The sequence below is a fragment of the Stomoxys calcitrans genome, chromosome 3, assembly GCF_963082655.1.
Source record: "Stomoxys calcitrans chromosome 3, idStoCalc2.1, whole genome shotgun sequence".
NCBI classification, from domain to species: Eukaryota; Metazoa; Arthropoda; class Insecta; order Diptera; family Muscidae; genus Stomoxys; species Stomoxys calcitrans.
The window spans coordinates 131,951,621-131,971,579 of NC_081554.1; the positions used below are offsets into that span (position 1 = coordinate 131,951,621).

General features: G+C 38.9%; 1 protein-coding gene and 1 non-coding gene across 2 annotated transcripts; both read left to right on the forward strand.

The window, feature by feature from the left end:
* Positions 1 to 525: 525 nt before the first annotated feature.
* Trnap-agg (transfer RNA proline (anticodon AGG)) lies at positions 526 to 597 on the forward strand. The gene has a single exon. It is a non-coding gene; the product is annotated as a tRNA-Pro (tRNA).
* A 16,244-nt stretch (positions 598 to 16,841) lies between these two features.
* On the forward strand, positions 16,842 to 17,820 carry LOC106085823 (abnormal spindle-like microcephaly-associated protein homolog). The gene has a single exon (XM_013250247.2). The coding sequence runs from the start codon at positions 17,040 to 17,042 to the stop codon at positions 17,463 to 17,465; it is 426 nt and encodes a 141-aa protein (XP_013105701.1). The 5' UTR covers positions 16,842 to 17,039; the 3' UTR covers positions 17,466 to 17,820.
* Positions 17,821 to 19,959: the final 2,139 nt, after the last annotated feature.

Sequence of the window (19,959 nt, forward strand, 5' to 3'; positions counted from 1 at the left end):
ATTTGTTGGATATCCACAAAATTTCTATTATATTTTTTGTCAAGTCTCTACAAACCTACTTTAACATATAGTCTTCAATTCAATGCTAAAATTCGTTGAGAATTTAAAGCTTCACATACAAAGTCGGTAGTTGGTTTTTTCTCTCAGTTATTTTTTTCTGTGCAGAATCGACAAAAAGGGAAATAATTTTAAGTTAACGCGTCAGTTTGTTCATTTATTAACTTGGTCAGTCAGTTTGTTCATTTATAACATCTTTTTTTGATTTTCTGATTAGTACAAAATTACCTACAACATGGCGTAAATTTAATAACGACATTTGACAACCAATGTGCTTTTGGCTTCGTTTTCTATTGTACATTTTTGTTGTTCACGTTGTGTCGTTTAAAAGCATGGGCAATGAACATGAAAAGATAGCTTTTCGCTTTGATGTGTTGTGTGTGCTTTTCTATATCCATTCAACACTGAAAACACAAACTTTTATTGACGTAAGCTCAAATATGCTTCTACGCAACAAAGTGGCCAACCGGCTCGTTGGTCTAGGGGTATGATTTCCGCTTAGGGTGCGGGAGGTCCCGGGTTCAAATCCCGGACGAGCCCAAGTTAAATGCTTAATTTTTTCTAAATTAAATAAAAATAGTTTTTTCATGACATAAGAATAACAATTAACCAACTAAAATCAAATGCGAACTAAAGCTAACTTGCGCTAAAAAGAAAAATGTGAGTTAAAAATGGCAAACTCAGCAAAACTTAACTGTTACACGAAAATAACTTTAAAATTTCTGCGACTCTAACGAAAAATATTTGGTTGTGAAATGTAACAAATCTCTAAGTCTTTAATATCCTACACTAGCCTCTGGGGTGATATATTTAGGGATCGGTGGCCTATTGCAGAGTGCAATGTTGGACAAGTTGACCAACAAATTTGTGTTCTGTTGTGGCCTGATTTCAAACTTGTTTTTCTGCTGGCAAATATGTGTAAGTCGAATATCTCCAAAACTAGGGTTTTCAAGCTCTAATGACACCAATAGAACATAACTTGCTAGATAATCCAAACACATGAACCATAGGCAGCCTGTTCTCAAAAATCTCTTAAAAGTGAATTTTTCCTAATACGGTTGAGCGTCGATTATCCGGCTCGCTTGGGACCGAGCTGGAAAATCGAAAACACGGTTAATAAAGGTTTTTTAATAAGTTTTATTATTGATGTGTTTTTATTGATTTCTGGCAGTACCACACAGAGTTTCTATGATTTTAATATAAATTGGCATATAGAAAGCTTCTTGTATGTTTGTTTACTGATACCAGGCATTAAAAGATTAAAATCTTATATATGACGATATATGAAATACATACAAAAGAATTTAAAGTACTTCTGTAAAGTTATTTATTTTTGCGGTTGTATTCTTACAATAATTGTTATACCCTCCACCATAAGATGGGGGGTATACTAATTTCGTCATTCTGTTTGTAACTACTCGAAATATTCGTCTGAGACCCCATAAAGTATATATATTCTTGATCGTCGCGACATTTTATGTCCATCTAGCCATGTCCGCCCGTCTGTCCGTCCGCCCGTCCGTCTGTCCGTCCGCCCGTCCGTCTGTCTGTCGAAAGCATGCTAACTTCCGAAGGAGTAAAGCTAGCCGCTTGAAATTTTGCACAAATACTTCTTATTAGTGTAGGTCGGTTAGTATTGTAAATGGGCCATATCGGTCCATGTTTTGATATAGCTGCCATATAAACCGATCTTGGGTCTTGAGTGCGCAATTCTTATCCGATTAGAATGAAATTTTGCACGACGTGTTTTGCTATGATATCCAACAACTGTGCCAAGTATGATTCAAATCGGTCCATAACCTGATATAGCTGCCATATAAACCGATCTTGGGTCTTGACTTCTTGAGCCTCTAGAGGGCGCAGTTCTTATCCGATTGGAATGGAATTTTGCACGACGTGTTTTGCTATGATACCCAACAACTGTGCCAAGTATAGTTCAAATCGGTCCATAACCTGATATAGCTGCCATATAAACCGATCTTGGGTCTTGACTCCTCGAGCCTCTAGAGTGCGCAATTCTTATCCGATTGGACGTGTTTTGTTATGATAGCCAACATCTCTGCCAAGTATGGTTTAAATCGGTCCATAACCTGATATAGCTGCCATATAAACCGATCTTGGGTCTTGACTTCTTGAGCCTCTAGAGGGCACAATTCTTATCCGATTTGAATGAATTTTTGCACGAAGTATTTCGATATGATATCAAACAACTGTGCCAAGTGTGGTTCAAATCGGTCTATAACCTGATATAGCTGTCATATAAACAGATCTGGGGATTTGACTTCTTGAGCTTCTAGAGGGCGCAATTCCTATCCGATTTGGCTGAAATTTTGCATGACGTATTTTATTTTTACTTTCAACAACTGTGTCAAATAAGTTTTAAATCGGTTCATAACCTGATATAGCTGCCATATAAACCGATCTGGGATCTTGACTTCTTGACCCCTAGAGGTCGCAATTATTATCCGATATGCCTGAAATTTTGTACGACGGATCCTCTCATGACCATCAACAAACATGTTTATTATGGTCTGAATCGGTCTATAGCCCGATACAGATCCCATATAAATCGTTCTCTCTATTTTACTTCGTGAGTTCCAATGTTCGCAATTCTCATACGAATTGGCTGACTTTTTACACAGGTCTCCAACATATAATTTAATTGTGGTCCGAACCGGAACATATCTTGATATCGTTTTAATAGCAGATCAACTCTTTTCTTATATCCTTTTTTGCCTAAGAAGAGATGCCGGGAAAAGAACTCGACAAATGCGATCCATGGTGGAGGGTATATAAGATTCGGCCCGGCCGAACTTAGCACGCTTATAAAGGGTGATTTTTTTGAGGTTAGGATTTTCATGCATTAGTATTTGACAGATCACGTGGGATTTCAGACATGGTGTCAAAGAGAAAGATGCTCAGTATGCTTTGACATTTCATCATGAATAGACTTACTAACGAGCAACGCTTGCAAATCATTGAATTTTATTACCAAAATCAGTGTTCGGTTCGAAATGTGTTCAAATTTTGACAAATTTTGTTCAGCGATGAGGCTCATTTCTGGTTGAATGGCTACGTAAATAAGCAAAATTGCCGCATTTGGAGTGAAGAGCAACCAGAAGCCGTTCAAGAACTGCCCATGCATCCCGAAAAATGCACTGTTTGGTGTGGTTTGTACGCTGGTGGAATCATTGGACCGTATTTTTTCAAAGATGCTGTTGGACGCAACGTTACGGTGAATGAACACATTTCGAACCGAACACTGATTTTGGTAATAAAATTCAATGATTTGCAAGCGTTGCTCGTTAGTAAGTCTATTCATGATGAAATGTCAAAGCATACTGAGCATCTTTCTCTTTGACACCATGTCTGAAATCCCACGTGATCTGTCAAATACTAATGCATGAAAATCCTAACCTCAAAAAAATCACCCTTTACTTGTTTTTGTTAGTTTGTTTGCTATATACCTGCATTACATCCTATTCTGCAATTTATGGACTACTATTGTTTTCAAGTCATTCATATAGAACACTATATGGCTTTCTTGCTTAACTAATGGGTGATTTTTGGTTTTTATACCCTCCACTATAGGATGGGGGTATACTTATTTCGTTATTCCGTTTGCAACTCCTCTAAATATTCATCTAAGATCCCAAAAAGTATATATTGGGTTGCCCAAAAAGTAATTGCGGTTTATAATCTGATAAAGCTGTCATATAAACCCATCTGCCTCTAAAGGGCGCTGTTTTTATTCGAATTAGCGGAAATTTTATACAAATACAACATTCAGTTCAATTATGGTCCAAATCGGACCATTACTTGATATATTTCCAATAGTATTGTATATATTGGGTTGCTTAAAAAGTAATTGTGGATTTTTTAAAAGAAAGTAAATGCATTTTTAATAAAGCTTAGAATGAACTTTAATCATATATACTTTTTTACACTTTTTTTCTAAAGCAAGCTAAAAGTAACAGCTGATAACTGACAGAAGAAAGAATGCAATTACAGAGTCACAAGCTGTGAAAAAATTTGTCAAAGCCGACTATATGAAAAATCCGCAATTACTTTTTGGGCAACCCAATAAATTATTTTCTTGTATCCTTTGTTTATCTAAAAAGAGATACCGGGAAAGAACTCTCGCGATCCATGGTGGAGTGTAATAAGATTCGGCCAGGCCGAACTTAGCATGTTTTGATTTTCCTTCGTCTGATTCTTCAGAATCCCCATTAGTCTCGTATTTTTTGTTTTTCTTAGTCATATGTATTATGCCATCAGATACAATAGCGCAGGATGTGACATCACCATCGACCTCCATCTAGTTTAAGAGGTCATTAATTGAACATACAGGCGTTATTGAAATGTTTGACTATATAACAACAGCATTATTCCCCTTTTCGTTGTTGGGGGCAGCAGGTTGTTCCAAACATTATGGTTAACTTGTGTTATTACATTGTCCCAAGATATATCAGCTGTCTATAAAGTCTTGATATTCAATGATTTGGCGAAATAGTGTCTGCTGTCTGAAACCAAAAGTTTTTGGATAATTCATTTACGGTGGTGGAAGTTTTGGATTATGCCTTGAACAATAGGCTGAACTAAGCATGTGGAATCAGATATCACTGTTTACATATTGTATATCTACAATAGAAGCAAAGGGACTGTGCACTCCTTATCAAAGCAAATATTATTTCTTCTTTTGTATTAAATCCCGTAAAGTTAGTTTGCCTACGTAATTTTTTTCTGATAACAAACCAACGGAGATTTGTATTTACTGTGAATTTAAATCAGTTCTAATTTTTCCTGTATTGAAAGAACACATTCGAACGTTACGTTCTATTTTTTGTAGTTGGAGCCTATTTCGAACAAACACCTTAACCGGTTAACTTTCAATTATAGACTTAATGTAACATATGGCTTAATGACACTCAACTTGAACTCAAAATAAACAAGTAAGACCGTGCTAGGTGTTAAAAGCGTAGAGGGTATAAAAAGGGAATCCCAGAATTTTACATCAAACAAGTAAGAGCGTGCTAAATTCGGCCGGGCCGAATCTTAGATACCCTCCACCGCGTTTATACAGTTCTTTGCGTGGTATCTCTTTTTAGGCAAACAAAAAATAATGAATAAGAACTGTTATGCTATTCGAGCTATATAGTGCAATTCGGGTCATAAATGAATTGAATGCTGAATATTGTAGAAGTCATTGTGTAATATTTCGGTGCATTCGGATAAGAATGAGTCTTGTAGGGGCTCAAGAAGCAAAATCGGGAGATCGGAGCTGTATCAAGCTATAGATCGATTCAGACCATATTGAACACGCATGGGAGAAGACATTGTACAAAACTTCTGCCAAATCGGATTAGAATTCGCCCTCAAGAGGCTCAAGAAGTCAATATCTCAGATCGGTCTATATGGCAGCTATATTAGGTTATGTACCGATTTGCACCATACTTAACACAGTTGTTGGAATTCATAACAAAACACCATGTGCAAAATTTTGGTTTATATGGCTGCTATATCAAAACATGGCCCGATTTGGCTTTACTCTTTCGAAAGTTAGCCTGCTTTCGACAGACAGACGGACGGACGGGCGGACAAGGCTAGATCGACTTAAAATGTTATGACGATCAAGAATATATATACTTTCTAGGGTTACAACCAGAATGACGAAATGGGTGTATACATCCTATGAAGGAGGGTATAAAAATGTGGGTGGTGCACGGATAATAGGGGTACAAAACCAAAAGCACAGCATGCCGGTTAACAGGGGTAACCGTTTAATAGAGGCTCAGATAATCGGGGTTTAACTGTACCTACATACAGTGGAAAGCAAAACCGGGTGGACAATTCCCTTTTTCATTCCTTTCGAATATGTATTAGAAAAGGTGCAAAATCAATTATTTTTTAGTTTAAAGCCCTTCCAATATCTTGTTTTGATAAAAATTACTGCAGATAAAACACAGATTACAAAAGTCCCCGCTAAAACAAAATCATTATTTTTTAAGGCAAGTTAGCATGTGTTGACATTTCTCCCATCAATTTCGGAGTTATTTTGATAGAAATTTATTATTTGCACAGCTGAAGTTTTGAAGTATTGAAGTTGTTTCCCACGATGTCGTGAAGTTATTTGACTTCCTAGAAATCAATGGGGATTGTATTAAACAACATAAACTGTCCCATGCATAGGTGTTTCTTTTGATGGTTTCCTAGGCGTCGCCTTTGTTATCGCCAACTTTTAATAAAACATTGTAAGTCGACATTACATATTGTGTTATTTTGTCTCTATTTGTATAATTTTTAAGTTTTGAGTCTAATCGTCTGATCATAACACATTACCTTTACCTTCAATATCCAAATATGTCCATAAAACAAATAGCAAAAATTATAAGCATGTGATTTTGCTATAGTATAAATTCGCATCACATGCTAGCTTATCCGACGCTTAAAAAACTCGTGCCTAAGCCTAGTGCTGACTTCGAATTTTCGCCTGAACCACTGTCAAAATCATTTCGAAAAATGGCGACGAAGAAAATGTGAACTCATTCCGTAGAAGTTGTACTGAGTTCTATGAGCAAAATAGTCGCTGGGCCAGTGTAAATTTCGCTTCAATTAATTGCAAATGTAATTAAATGCCCGACCGATACGGGATAACTATGAGCACCACACAGGCTGGAACTTTGAGCTCCGTCTTGTGTGGTGTCCATCGTTATCACGGGAAGCTTAGCTAAAAGCTACCGGGCGTCCACAGGTTGCGGATGGTGGAAAGCTCCGTTTTTATGCGGAGTAGCTGCAAATGCAGCCGCGGGCAGTCAGCGATTTTCGAGAGGAGAGTCTCAATGAGGAGTCAAGTGGCACTGGCTCTTAATTAAATACTGAGTGCCAATGATACTCGAGATGACAAGGCGAGTTATTGGCGCCTTCAAATAACCAATGGCCAACATCAGCGTCTGTTCCCAGGTTAGGGGCGGCTGGCGGCGAGCGTCGGACCTTGGAGCAAGCGGCTCGCCACAACGAGGGATACGTGTGCAATCCCACAAAACCCATGCGGTTGGGGCGCTGGGCCAGTAACCCGCCCCCGGAAAACTGAGAACTACTATGAGAAACAATGGAATAGTAAAAACGGACCCCCCAACGTTGACGACCCACGCAAACGAAAAAAGGACCATGATTTGCGGATCTGCACCTGGAATGTCCGCACTCTTGATAGAGAAGGTGCAGTATACGCGCTGGCGGATGTATAAGAGAGGTACCGCCTTACAGGAAGTGCGATGGACTGGGAATGGCGCCACTACAACACCAAACGGTGACGAACTATACAATAGCTGCCATAACACGAGGCATGAATTTGGTTGTGGATTTTTGGTTAGTCGGAGACTGAAACACCTTGTCTCCAGCTTTACTCCGGTAGATGAGAGGCTAGCCACAATCCGCAATCTTCAACATCAGCCTTATTTGTGCCCATGCCCCGACGGAAGACAAAGACGAGCAGATCAAGGATATTTTTTACGAGCGCCTAGAGAGAAAATATGACCGCTGCCCCGCCCATGATATTAAAATCGTTCTGGGAGATGGAGATGCCCACTCCATGGAAAATGCCGCGAAATCCGTACTTGGGTACCGGAAGCCTCCTCCAAGAAACCCATGGTACGACAAAGAGTGTCGAGATGCTACATTAAGCCAAGAATGCGGCATATAGAGAAACCCTGCAATCAGTAGCAACGCGCCAGATGAAGGAGAGGTATCGGGAGAAAGGAGAAACGTCTATTCCGCAGAAAGAACAAGTAAAAGGCGTTAAGTTCGGCCGGGCTGAACTTTGAATACCCATCACTTCGGGTATATATATGTAAACCACCTTTCATCAAAATCAGGTGAAAATTGCATACCTTATGTCCAATAGTTATATCGATATATACATCGATTTGGACCAAATACTAATAAGTACAATACCTATATCTAAAAATAAACCGATCTTAACTATATTCAACACGGCTGTCGACAAGCCTAACATAAGTCACTCTGTCAAATTTCAGTCATATCGGATTTTAAATGTGCCTTTTATGGGGCCAAGACTTTAAATCGGGATATCGGTCTATATGGCCAATTTGAACCGATTTGGGCCAAGTTGCAGAGAAATGTCGAAGAGCCTAACACAAAGCACTTTCCCAAATTGCGGTGACATCGGACAATAAATGAGCTTTTTATGGCCCCAAAACCTAAAACCGAGAGATCGGTCTATATGGCAGCTATATCCAAATCTGGACCGATCTGTGCCATTTTGCAGAAGTATGTCAAGGGGCTTAACTTGACCCACCGTCCCAAATTTCGGCGACGTCGGACAATAAATGTGCCATTTTTTGGCCCAAAATCTTATATCGAGAAATCGGTATATATGGCAGCTATATCCAAATCTGTACCGATCAGGGCCGAATTGAAAAGAGATGTCAAAGGGCTTAATACAATTCACTGTCCCAAATTTCAGCAAAATCGGACAATAAATGTGGCTTTTATAGGCCTAAGACTCTAAATCGGAGGATCGGTCTATATGGCAGCTATATCCAAATCTAGACCGATCTGAGCCAAATTGACGAAGGATGTCGAAGGGCCTAACGCAACTCACTGTCCCAAATTTCACCAAAATGGGATAATAAATGTGGCTTTTATGAGCCTAAGACCCTCGATCTGGGCGAAATTAAGGAAGGATGTCGAAGGGCCTAATACAACTTACTGCCTCAAATTTCAGCAAAATCGGATAATAAATAAAATATCGGCCTAAGACCCTAAATCGGAGGATTGGTCTATAGGGCAGCTATATCCAAATCTGTACCGATCTGGGCCAATTTGACGAAGGATGTCGGAGGGCTTACACAACTCACTGTCCCAAATTTCAGCAAAATCGGATAATAAATGTGGCTTTTATGGGCCTAAGACCCTAAATCGGCGGGTCTTCGAACTTAACCTGCTTATGGACAAAAAAAGAATCTGTGCAAAGTTTCAGCTCATTATCTCTATTTTTAAAGACAGTAGCGTGACTTCAACAGACAGACGGACAGACGGACGGACCTGTCTAGATCAGAAGTGGATATTTCGATGTGTTGCAAACGGAATGACAAAATGAATATACCCCCATCCTTCGGTGGTGGGTTTAAAAAGGAAATGGAAAGACGTGAGTATGAGCGAAATGAGATGTACAAGAGTCAGAATGAAGTCCGGAAATTCTACCAAAGAAATACATAAACATTAAACAGATGGCCTTGGTGCAGGCAGAGACAAAGAAGGAAATATGGTAACTGACACGATAACATGCTGAGGATATGGAAAGAACATTTTGCCCAACTGCTAGTATCCGACGTTGGCGGCGAAGAGGATACCGCAGAACCAATCCCTGATGATGATATAGAATGTTTAACTCTTAGTCAGAATGAGGTCCAAGTAGCAGTGACCCGACTAAAGAACAAAAAGGCAGCAGGAGCCGACGGGTTACCCGCTCAACTATTTAAGACCGGAGACGACTCGCCTCGCTGATAAGGCGTATGCATCAGCTTATCTGCGCAATCTGGCTAAAAGAACTCATACCCGATGATTGGAACCTCAACATACTATGTCCCGTACACAAGAAAGGAGACAAGATGGAATGTGCCAACTAAAGACGAATAAGTCTCCTCCCCATGGCATACAAAATACTCTTGAGCGTACTGTGTGAAAGATTAAAACCTAAAGTCAACGACAGACAGACGGACGGACATGGCTAGATCGACATATAATGTCGCGACGATCAAGAATATATATACTTTATGGGGTCTCAGACGAATATTTCGGGTAGTTAGAAACAGAATGACGAAATTAGTATACCCCCATCCTATGGTGCAGGGTATAAAAAGGTCAAATTTTCAACAGCTGTGTAAGGCAAGTTCAAGGCACACAGTGCTAGTGATGCACTAAATTCACTGGTGAAATTAAAGAAAAATATATATGCACGCAAAAAAATAAAATATCTGGGGTATCTTTGCAACAAAAAAATTTGTTTAATTGGGGAAGAGCTAATGTATTATAACTGTGTAATATTTTCCGCCACCATTGTTAGTCGTGACTTTGCCATATTTTGATGTTAAAGTCAATTCGTTTATGGCACAACTTTAACGAACTTCGTCTGCGATAAAAGTGGAATTTTTCACCAAAAAAATCAAAACTTTTTTAAAGCCAAAAATGCTTTGTTTACAGCAACAGACGATTTGCTACACGAGATTATAGATTATTCTTTTGGTGTGTTTAGTGAGGGTATAGCTGGAAAATAATTTTTTTTGTTGTTGTTATTGTAGCAATATGATGTGTTCTGTCTTTCCTCTGCTGGTGTCTATTTAGTGTTCAGATGCTGGAGCTCTGCGGCTAAGATGGGGTGTGTCCAGAGGGGTCTGGGTTTGGGACGAGTGGGTCTTGCTGGGCAGTCAAACAGGTGACTTGTGTCGTGCTGTCCTTGGTCACTATCGGGACATACATCCTGCGTGTTGGCATCAATCCTTGCTCTGTAGGAATTAAGGCGGCAGCATCAGCCGGATCGTAATTGAGCCAGAACTACTCTGGTTTTCCGGGGGAGGTCAATTTCCTCAGGTGTAATGGGAGGTGGTCGTTCTTTTTTTCTCCCGGTGGCTATTCACCGCATCTACTACAGTGTCTTCATGAATGTTGTTTAGGCCCGCATGATTAGCCGCTTGATTAAGAGGTTCTCTCTTGTAGCGCTACCCTTACGCATAAGATCATGTAGATCTACCTTAAGGCTTATGTGCGGTAAATACCTATACCACAAGATGATGATAGGTATTCTCTAGGTATAGGTCTCTGCGATAACAGCCCAGAAGGTATTGCTTAGACAGCATATAGTTATGTCTTCGCACGGGTAGGATCTTTGTCTCCTGATGGAGGTGGTCCACGTGAGAACTGCACAGAAAAATGAAAAACTATGTTCAATTAAGAAATTGCATGTACATTAAATTATAAAATTTGCTGAAATCGGACCTATGAAGAAATAAATATTATTGATTAACAATTTTGCAATTTGAATTTATGATAAGCTCAAAAATTCAATTTAAGTGGTTATTAATTCAATAAACCATTCATTTGAAATTTGCAATTTCTTTTAAATAACATTTTTACTGTTTTAATAAAAATAAATAATTGATATTTTTCACATAAATAAAAAAACTTTTTATTGCATTGGATTAAAATGCGAATAAAACATGATATAAATTGGTTACAATTTTTTATATTTTTTTTTCTGAGGCTTCTAATTTTGTCATTCTGTTTGTAACTACTCGAAATATTCGTCTGAGACCCCATAAAGTATATATATTCTTGATCGTCGTGACATTTTATGTCGATCTAGCCATGTCCGTCCGTCTGTCTGTCGAAAGCACGCTAACTTCCGAAGGAGTAAAGCTAGCCGCTTGAAATTTTGCACAAATACTTCTTATTAGTGCAGGTCGGTTGGTATTGTAAATGGGCCATATCGGTCCATGATTTGATATAGCTGTCATATAAACCGATCTTGGGTCTTGACTTCTTGAGCCTCTAGAGGGCGCAATTTTTATCCGATTTGAATGAATTTTGGCACGACGTGTTTTGTTGTGATATGCAACAACTGTGCCAAGTATGGTTCAAATCGGTCCATAAACTGTTATAGCTGTTGTATAAACCGATCTTGGGTCTTGACTTCTTGAGCCTCTAGAGGGCGCAATTTTTATCCGATTTGAATGAATTTTGGCACGACGTGTTTTGTTATGACATGCAACAACTGTGCCAAGAATGGTTCAAATTGGTTCATAACCTGATATAGCTGTCATATAAACCGATCTTGGGTCTTGACATCTTGAACCTCTATAGGGCGCAATTCTTATCCGATTTGCCTGAAATTTTGTACGACGGATTCTCTCATGACCCTCAACATACGTATTTATTATGGTCTGCATCGGTCTATAGCCCGATACAGATCCCATATAAATCGATCTCTCTATTTTACTTCTTGAGCCCCCAAAGGGCGCATTTCTTATTCGAATTGGCAGACATTTTACACAGGTCTCCAACATATAATTTAATTGTGGCCCAAACCGGACCATATCTTGATATCGCTCTAATAGCAGAGCAAATCTTTTCTTATGTCCTGTTTTGCCTAAGAAGGGATGCCGGGAAAAGAACTCGACAAATGCGATCCATGGTGGAGGGTATATAAGATTCGGCCCGGCCGAACTTAGCACGCTTTTACTTGTTTGATATCTGAAGGGGGGGCGGACCCTTCCCCTTACCCCAATTTTCAGAAACGCCAGATCTTGGAGATGGGTGTTGCGATTTAAGCGAAATTTTGTGTGCTCTCATATAGTACCCTAAAAATAAAAATTTGGTATCCAAATTTCGGATGGAGTACCTTGGGGGGCTGCCCCACCCTAAAACCTGCCAAACATATATTTAGACCAATCACGACAATATGGGACTCAAATGAAAGGTATTTAGGATAAGAAAACGTATCTGATACCCAATTGTCCGACCAAGGGTGGGGACCACAACACCACCACCCAAATAGTAAGAATTTTCTGACTATTGCAATATGAGGCTCAAATAAGAGGGTTTTTAAAGCGAAACACAAATCTGATATATATTTTCAAGGCCAACTCATTGAGTGGCCGCCCATCCCCCAAAACACCCCCCAAGCCGGTCATGTTTGCCGACAATGGAAATATGGGGCTCAAATTAAAGGTATGTGGGAGTAGACCACGTTGGACGTATTTGCTCACCAAGACAATTTGGGTCTTAAAGAGAGTGGAACTAAATATTCATAGTTTTTAGGGCCAACACCCCAAATCGGACATATTTGCTGACTTTTGCAATAAGGAGTTTAAATGAGAATAGAAAACGAATTTGATATCCAATTTTGAGGGCAATGGCAATATGGGGTTCATATAAATGGTATATGAGAATAGAGCATGTAGCTGATATATTTTCCGGGCTTAGTGTTTGGGGGACCACCCCAATCCCCAAAAAACCCTTTAATCGGGCATATTTACCGACAATTTCAATGTGGAGCTTTAATGAAAGGTATTGGGGGGTAGAGCAAGAATTGATACCCATTTTCGGGACCAATTTTCTGGGGTCTATCCCTTTCCCAAAATACCCCCAAAGGGAATAAATTTTTCGACCATGCCAATATGTGGCTCAAATTTGAGATTATAAAACGAATTTGATAACCTATTTTGGGGCCATGTGTTTGGGGGACGCCTCATCCTGTAAACTCCTCTTAAGCCAATAGCAATATGGGGTTTAAATAAATGGTATTTGAGAGAAGAGCACGATGCTGATATTTTTTCGGGGCCAAGTATCTGGGAGACCACCTCTCACCCGAAAACACCACTAAATCAGGCATCAAGCGATTATCGGGCTGAAATGAAGTATTTTAAGAATGGAGTACACCTTACATCCGAACTAAAATTCGTAGACCAATAAAGATCATATGGGATTCAGATAAAGGACCTTATATTGTCAAACTGTTAGTCAAATTAGCATGGAATTTCACTAAAAGATCTTTAATTGTCGAAAATAAATATTCCAAGGAAACTCAGCTAGTGAAATACAAAGATAAGATAATATAATGTTTACATTCTACAATGTCCTCCAATTTGTTGCATTTGGAATTTATCCATTCTCTTTGTTCTCTATGTCCGGGATTTTTGTGCATTACACTATTTCAACGCAACATTTTTTACATAAATTTGTTTAACTTTAAAATTATAATAAAAAAATTATATTTTATGTTAAGATAAAAACCACGCTTCTAATTTTCTTGAATTTTTTTGTATAGCCATGCCATACAAATCATTCGCACTTCTTTTTGCGTTACATATGTGGGAAAAGGAGCACAGTATAATATTGGTCAATACACAATTTATACTACTAATTAACAATGTAATTCGTACAATTAAAAATATGTTTTAGCTTTCTCATTGGTCATTTGGCGGCTACGGACAGTGTGTTATCCTTGATACAGTGTGGATTACACCCTACCTGAGCCGCTTTTTGATAAAAATTACTGTACCACTATTCCTGATAGATCCGATTGGAAGTACGATATCCCTCGTAACAGAAGTTACATAGACTTCTATACGGATGGTTCCAAACTAAACGACCAGGGCTTTGGAGTGTACTCTATCTAGAACTGGTCATATCAAAGAGGTTACCCAACCACTGCAGTGTGTATCAAGCAGAGATCCATGCAATTAAGGAAGTGGTGGAATGGCAAAGATATAATGTCATTATGACGATTGGCATAAATATCTTCTCGGACGGCCAAGCAGCCATTAAATCCCTGGAGAACGTATTTCTGAACACAAAAATCGACTCTCGCAGATCTCTCAACGAGATGGCTGAACAGTTCAAAATTCACCTATTCTGGGTACCGGGCCACAAAGATATCTCAAGGAATACTAAAGCAGATGAGCTTGCGAGACTAGGAACTACCTTACGCACTCCAGGGGCACTGGAATTTGTTGGTATGCCTCTATCGACTTGTAAGCTAAGTTTTCAGGATCAAGCCCGAAGGGCAACAAACTATAGATGGTCACAAAGAGGAGGCTGTGAGCATTCCAAAACTATGTGGTCTCATTTAGACTTGAAGAGGTCTACTGCTTTGCTGTCATTGGCTAGAACAGACGTCTCGGTCATTGTGTCCGTCATGACAGGCCACTGTCTAATCGAAAAACATGCTGACAGACTGAAGGTTGCCAGCACCGACTTTTGCGGAAGCTGTGAGGATAAAGAGACTATAGAACACCTTCTGTGTGTGTGTCCCGCGCTAGCAGTTAGAAGGATTTCCACTTTAGGTTCTCATTTCTTTGAGAACCTGTCTAATTTAGCGGATGTGAACATTCGCAAGTTATTGGGCTTTTTAAAGCGATCTAGATGGTTCAACGGTAGGAAGAAAGCATCTTCCTTCTTCTGTTCCTGTGGTATCATAATAGACGAAAACGTCTAAGTGAGTTTGATGGCAGACTGCCACATAAACCTAACCATACCTTCTTTACCAATCACTTGCCGTGGAACAAAAAATATCAAATTGTTATGTCAAAAATAATTAAAGCAATTAACACCTTTGTTGAAAAGATTTTTATAAGTCAATACCATGTTCATTCGGTAAAATTTAGTTTTATGCCTGTCTGGAGGGACGTATGGCGAGTTTGGCATGGCTGACCGTTTCGAATGCCCTCGATAGCTCGAGTGCCACGAGGACCGTCCTATCACATGGCCTGGGCTGATTGAAGCCATGGCAAATGTGTGCGGTGATGCCATGCAGGGCAGTTGTTGTGCTATGCAGTCTTCGAAATCCAGCATCAGCTCCTGGGCGAATGGAAAATCTCCGACGATGCTCGGGAGGAGTAGTTCCTCAAGCGTCTTGGCTACTGGGTGGAGAGTAGGGTGATGGATCTGTACGACTCCCCCAATATTCGGGTCCTTTCTAGGCTTCAGTAGCGGGATCACTCTGCCCATCTTCCAGACATCGGGTACTATAAGAGTGTTCAAAGACAGGTCAGGACGGTCGTAAGTTGAACCAGATTCTTCAGCATCAGAGTAGAGATTCCGTCGGGGCCCAACGCCTTGGATGACTTGGCGCCACGGATGACATTCGTAACTTCGTCCACAGTTAATTGTGATGGCTGCTCTTTGGCTCGGAGAACAAGGATACGACGAATGACTCCCCTCCGTGCCCTTTCACTTTCGGGATGCACAATAAATTGACGGGTGAACAACCTTGTGCACCTCTTCGGATCAGTTACGGTTACGTCGCCAAAAGTGGCCGAGGTCCTGTCGTCCCGTCTACCTGTGTTTGAGAGTGACTTAACAGTAGACCACAACTTGCCTAAACAGGTACCTAAGCTACATTGCTCCGAGTATTCCAGTCACAAATTCCGCTTATGTTCGTTGACTACCCTGTTATTTTATAAATGCAGCCCGGGCCCCACAAACACCGCTGGGGTTGGTGGGGCCCGTGTCACGAATCCCATCACGCTCGTCTGCGAGTACCACCGCCTGCAACGATTGGCGTACCATTTGGAGCCGACCCAATCGTCCTTCTTTTGGATTGGTTAACTTTCGGCGTTCAGAGATTATGAAGTCGGTGGCCGGTCGATGGTGAGAATTATGAGAAGGTGGTCTGATCCCAAAGAAATGACGACTTGCCAGGTTACGTTACTCAGGAGATCAGGTGATGTAATGGAAATGTATGGCGAGCTGGTACACCTCCTCCTAATCCTAGTGGGGGCATCCTCAATCACCGTTCAAAAGGTAGAGCTTTCAATCTGCTCTAGTAAAGCTATGTCCGTAGTGCTCCAATTTTTGTAAGAGATGCATAAATTTTATTTAAAGCTAGATCAGGTTTAGATATACCTACAATGAACGCTGTCATCGAATATGTACCTGGTGTAAGAAGATTTAATGCACTACGACCCACCTCAATTGATATCATCTACAAACTGATGCAGACAAAAATTCCCATAGTCATGTTTTAATGGATTTGTGTTTTTGCTATTTGGGCCTAATTCATTGCACGTAAAATAATCTATAATACAGCAGCCATATGTATAGAAATATTATTTAGATGGGGAAAGAAATTGTTAACTTTAGAACGACCTACCCAACTGCATACTTTTCTCTCATTTGAAACAGAATTTGTATTAATGCAGACATGTGTGTATGTCTTTTTCAATTTTGTTCTTTGGGCATAGTTCACAGCATATGAAATAGTCTATATTCAGTATTATTTTCTCTTCAGACCCGTGTGGATGAAGACCAGAGAAAAAACAGCGGACAATAAATCAACAAAAATGTTTTGAGTTATTTGCTCTTTCAATGAAAGGCTACGAGAAAATCTTTGCACTACCGTAACGCAGACGTCCATTTAACGCAACTAAGGCAAGAGATAAACCTAGAACTATTTACGTGAAGAAATGCATATCCATCCGAGTTCTCCCAATTCAGATTTGTCATTTCATTCAGAAGAAAGTGCAGCTATAAGAATTCAAGCAGGGTTTCGAGGATACAGAGTGCGAAAACAGCTGAGCTGCGAGAAAAAAAGTCGAAATTCACAAAACACGGTACATCGGCGACAGTGGCGCGATCGACCAACAATGTCACATCCGCAGAGTTCCATTGAATCTGGAATAACCTCAGCATCAACTAAAATTTGCGATAATAGGATGACTAGGGAAGCCGAAAGTGTGGAAGACCGATGCGCTACAAAGATTCAAGCAAGTGTTCGAGGTTTCCTGGTCAGGAAGAAACAGAAGAAGACCACGGAAGCAGCTACCAAAATTCAAGCAGGATTTCGAGGTTTTAAGGCACGCAAAGAATCACAAATGCTAAGGGAGCAATAAATAACATACCAGTAGTATATAGCTGTTCTCATCTTGATGTTTCCAATTAAAAGATCCATATGTATCCGAATTTAAATGTCGTAGTTGAAATTGAATACATATTCATAATAGCACAATGCACAAACCAAAAACGAAAAACTAAGTGCGCAATTGCTTATTAATAATAGAGGCGTTTTAGTGATATTCGGGAAAGAAAATTGTAATAAAGTAAAATATGTCTTGACAGCATTGCCAGATTGTGTTTTATGTATATAGTACAATTGATAAGGAAAAATAATACGAGTATACATATTTACTAAATGTAGTGCCCTAAAATAATAACAATAAAATAAGATCCAACAAATAAAATATGCAATTTCATCGCATTTTCTCTTGATTCTTGGTGCGTGGTGAAAATTCCATTAAAGAACTGGGGATACTTCTCTCGTATCAATGAGTGCAGTTCGACTAAAGTTTAAGCTCAATGATAAGGGGCTTCCTTGTTTATGCCGAGTCCGAACGGCGTAAGTAACAACACCACTTGGCAGAGAAGTTTTAACATGGCAGGATACCTCACAAAGTCAGCTTTCGCAAGTACCTATGCTTCGGAACTATTTTACAACACGGGTAGCAACAGTGTCTTGCATTGTACAATATTTGATAGGCGAGAGGTGAATTTGATTCAATATTATTCTTTTATTTATTTAAAAGTGGCGCCGTTCCTTCGTTTGCGGCGCACTCCGGTCGGACTTGTACATTGAAAAAATGTTTGTTCTCATTTTAAAGATTCGAGGCAATGATTAGAAAACTTAATTTAAAGATCAATTTTGCAAGTTTTTAAGGAAAAATATCCCTTTGGTGAAAAATCTTTTCCTCCATATTAAGAATTTTTTATTTTAAATGGTAGGTTAATAAATTCTTAACTTTGCGTCATGTTATTAAAGACAACAATTTAAGATGAAGGTTAAAATATCGTTAAAATATCATCTATAAAATAAAATAATAACCTATCATCGATTAAAATTGAAACAGATGGTCATGTCCGTTAGTTAATAGAAAATTTAATTTAAAGATAGAATCTTTGTTTTAAAGTTTTGGTTCTTTGGCTCGTTTTCATTGCCAAAATCCTACGAATAACAAGAGCGCCCAAAAATATGCAAAATACGCATTTATTACCCGAATTCGATGAAACTATGATTTGTACTATGCCTACCGATGTTCGAATAGAATATGATCCAAGTCTGGCTACATTGCGATATAGCTGTCATATAGACCTATTTTGAGTCTTAAGCACATAATTGCTGCATTTATTACGTAGAAATTTGGAAAGGTGAGTTGCAGGAGGTTCTCCAATATCTGAGTTGAAGATGGTTCATATCGGACCATATCTCCTAATTTGAGCTTTTGAGCACGTGCTCACACCAATTTTTTTCAAAATCGATAATTCTTATGTTACTGTGAATATGGTAAAGATAATTTTTTTTTAAAAACTTTGGTTGCTGTTGGGTGGAGAACTAACCCATTAGCAGTGACATTTGTTCATTAAGCCAGAGCTGAATTTTGTAATGATTTCCAGCACACTATTTAAAGGGCGATCCTAATCTTATAAAGCCTTTAAAGTGTGTTTGTTTTATAGTGAAAGTTTCGGCAAATTAGTTTTCCTAATTTATTGGAGATAAAATAAGAAAAGGTAGTAGAACTAAAAATCAGAAACACGAAGTGATTTTCACGTTAATGCTGATGTAAACTTGTTTCTTTCTTTGTCAAATGTCAAATGGCCTAGCGACAAACGTAAGTGTAATATAAAACTTGCTCTCATCGATAAAAGTCTGCTGATTAATATTATTTTAACACATTTCCTTACATAACATGAGTATTATGTTAATGTTAATATTTTTCACGATTACTTTTTAACATAATAGATTTTGAAGCAAAAAGACTTTCTGATTTCAATCTTTAGGGCATTCCCATTATATATGATAATATTTTAATAAAAGTAATTTTTTGTAGTTTTTCAAAGAAGTAATAGCGAAAAATATGGGAATTTCACTGTGAAACACCAACTTTATACCCACCTTTTTGTAAACATGCAATTGGACTCGTCGACTCATTATTCGTAAAGTCTCATTCATTGTAAAAAGATTTTCTTGGAAGAAAATCAAAAATTCAAAAAGTAAATTTTAAAATGTTTTAAATAGTATTTCACTGTGCTCAAATCTACGGTCAAAGCCAACAGAAATAACCAATTTCTACTAAAATTTTCGTCTTTTAATCACTATGAGCTCCGTATCCATTGGCTTAAATACTGCCTTGTTAATTATGGAATTAAAAAAAAAAAAAAAAAAAAAAAAAACAAGTAAAAGCGTGCTAAGTTCCGAATCTTATATACCCTCCACCATGGATAGCATTTGTCGAGTTCTTTTCCCGGCATCTCTTCTTAGGCAAAAAAGGATATAAGAAAAGAGTTGATCTGCTATTAAAACGATATCAAGATATATTCCGGTTCGGACCACAA

Bases quoted from the DNA above. Each gene is read 5' to 3' on its own strand.
- LOC106085823 (XM_013250247.2), top strand. From the start codon at position 17,040: ATGCATATCCATCCGAGTTCTCCCAATTCAGATTTGTCATTTCATTCA.